This window comes from Opisthorchis viverrini, assembly GCF_000715545.1.
Source record: "Opisthorchis viverrini unplaced genomic scaffold opera_v5_35, whole genome shotgun sequence".
NCBI classification, from domain to species: Eukaryota; Metazoa; Platyhelminthes; class Trematoda; order Opisthorchiida; family Opisthorchiidae; genus Opisthorchis; species Opisthorchis viverrini.
The window spans coordinates 479440-481764 of NW_008751691.1; the positions used below are offsets into that span (position 1 = coordinate 479440).

General features: G+C 46.5%; 1 protein-coding gene across 1 annotated transcript in view; it reads left to right on the forward strand.

Moving 5' to 3' along the window:
* T265_02720 (hypothetical protein) overlaps positions 1–1833 on the forward strand; it is a gene marked incomplete at both ends in the record, with an annotated part of 28573 nt that extends 26740 nt beyond the window's left edge. The window contains 2 exons of the mRNA XM_009167035.1: positions 861–958; positions 1385–1833. Coding sequence (XP_009165299.1) covers positions 861–958; positions 1385–1471 — 185 coding nt within the window. The remainder of the gene's footprint in view (positions 1–860; positions 959–1384) is intronic.
* Between the last annotated feature and the right edge of the window lie 492 nt (positions 1834–2325).

Sequence of the window (2325 nt, forward strand, 5' to 3'; positions counted from 1 at the left end):
GGCATGTGTTACTTGCCTGAAGAGGCGATGTGGCCAATATCACATGCTAGTAGCTGTTTATCTTCGTAATGTACTACTCATAAGGTTGCTGAAAATCTGTCGACAGCCCACAACCGGTTTCGCCCTTCTTCGGACTCACCAACTGAGCGCAGTCCCCGGGTTTCCGTCAACCGTATGTTCAACTTGAAACCAAACTGCACGAAATCAACGAATATACACTCATTTGCAAACTAATTTGGTTTTTTCGAGGGACTCACGGGAAACCCAGCTGAATCTCTCGTTTCAGCAACCTTATGAGTAGTACATTACAAAGATATACGTGTATCGCGATATCTCGAATATCGTAGCGACTGAAACATGAGGCGGCCTGGTGCAGCACATTCAGTTGCCTGAGAACATCACAAACGAGAGATTCGGCTGGGTTCCAGGTGAGTCTTTCGAAAAAAAAAAACAAATTAGTTCGCAAGTGAATGTATATTCACTAATAGCTGTTTATTATTGGGCGGGGGAGGTGCCCGCAGGTCTAGTTGGAGAATCTTTGATGAATGGTTTTCTTCGTTGAATCCGCGTTTCACTTTCATAACCAAACATTTGCCACTCACTGCGATCCCCCCGGATTGGAAAGTTTCGATTAAACAACGAAATTTGAAGTGATCCGTACTTGGTTCCTAATTCTGCATGCATACTTCGGTTTTGGATCTGCTTTCAACCAAGTTTTTATGTCCTCTCCCATTTTACAGGTTCAGCTCTTGGTCCGCTAGCGGTCTTCTGTGATCCGTACTTGGTTCCTAATTCATACTGCATACTTCGGTTTTGGATCTGCTTTCAACCAAGTTTTTATGTCCTCTCCCATTTTACAGGTTCAGCTCTTGGTCCGCTATTATGCGGTCTTCTCAAGTCTCACGGGTGGGGTGCTGTGATTGCAATGCTCATGACTGCGCTAGCCCTCGCTGCTGTCGTAAGTTTTGATCATTTGACGATGACATGTGTCACTGCGGTCCAACTCGACTACCAAGGGGCAGTCGAGTAGATGTTGGAGCTCTAGGCGTTGTAGTCGTCAAGAAAAATTAACGACAACGTTCTGATACACAGTTCTGGACATTCATTGTTCTAGCAAGGCTCTTAAAACAGTTCTTCTAGATAGATTACCTCAATTTCCACAAATTTGTTAGTGCACTACGAAGCCTTACCTGACGATGCAGGTCTCCCATTGGTTAACGACCTTAGTTCGAATCCGATTGCACATAGAATTTTCTGAATTGGGTCACACGGTTTGCAAGCCTAGTTCATTGGATTCTTGTCTCATCAGGCCGTAACGTGTTTGGTTATGTCACCTTGGATTTGCCTTTCAAATGACTTCATCATGCCCTCTCTTTCACTTCAGCTTCTTACGCGCCGGGTTTGTGTGGAGGTCGGTCTTTGCGTTCGCACCCGACGCCGACCACTTCTTCTGGAGGAACCTATCGCCTGACTATGTAGGCTTGCCTCCTGGTCCTATTACCGTAATAGATATTTTTCCTTTACCTCTGGGGCTTTCATCTCACCTTAGTGGAGCTGAGTGGCTACCGGCCCTATCCGCTCCATAACGCTCTTTGTTTCATCTGTCTTTTGTTTTCCCTTCTCTGCTTTTGACTTCATTCTTCTGAATTCCGCAGTGTTGTTCTGCTTCACTCTTGCTGCTCAATGTTTTTTTTCGTATCGCACTCCGTTCATGCCATCTGGAACTACTGTCCCGCGAGTTTTCTCGTTCGATTTCAGCTTACATTTGACCGACATTTGGCTGACACGTTGGATACTCTGTGCCTATTAAGACAAACGATGTTACGCTCAGCACTTGTCTCGTTTCAAGCTGTCTGGACGGGATTCATAGGGTTCACTGTTCAGATTTGGATATAAGTCGGGTTCTCACTCACTTCACAACCGCCCTCGCCACATTAGGCCTCCGATAGGTGCCCCATTCCTATTGGTTGTCGAGCTTTTCTCTAGCCTCTGCCGCATATCGAGACATCAAATTGCGGTGTGTGTCCGTGCGCGCACAGCTGTTTCTGTAATGCAATACGACACTTGATAAGTATTTGCGCAGACGATGCACTAGGCCCGGTATTTGTTCGATTGCCAAGTTCGCGCACTGGCATTCCGAGCTGCGTCACTTTTCCCCCAGGAAAGCCTATTTGTCTCCTAAGTAAGGACATTCATTTCTGTAGAGGACCGTCCAATTTGGGTTCAAATAGAACATATGGTTGAAGGAAACTCGGGGACTGCGCCTACCTGATGAGCCCCAAGCGGAAGGGCGAAACCGGTCGTGGGCTGTCGAAGAGTTTTCAG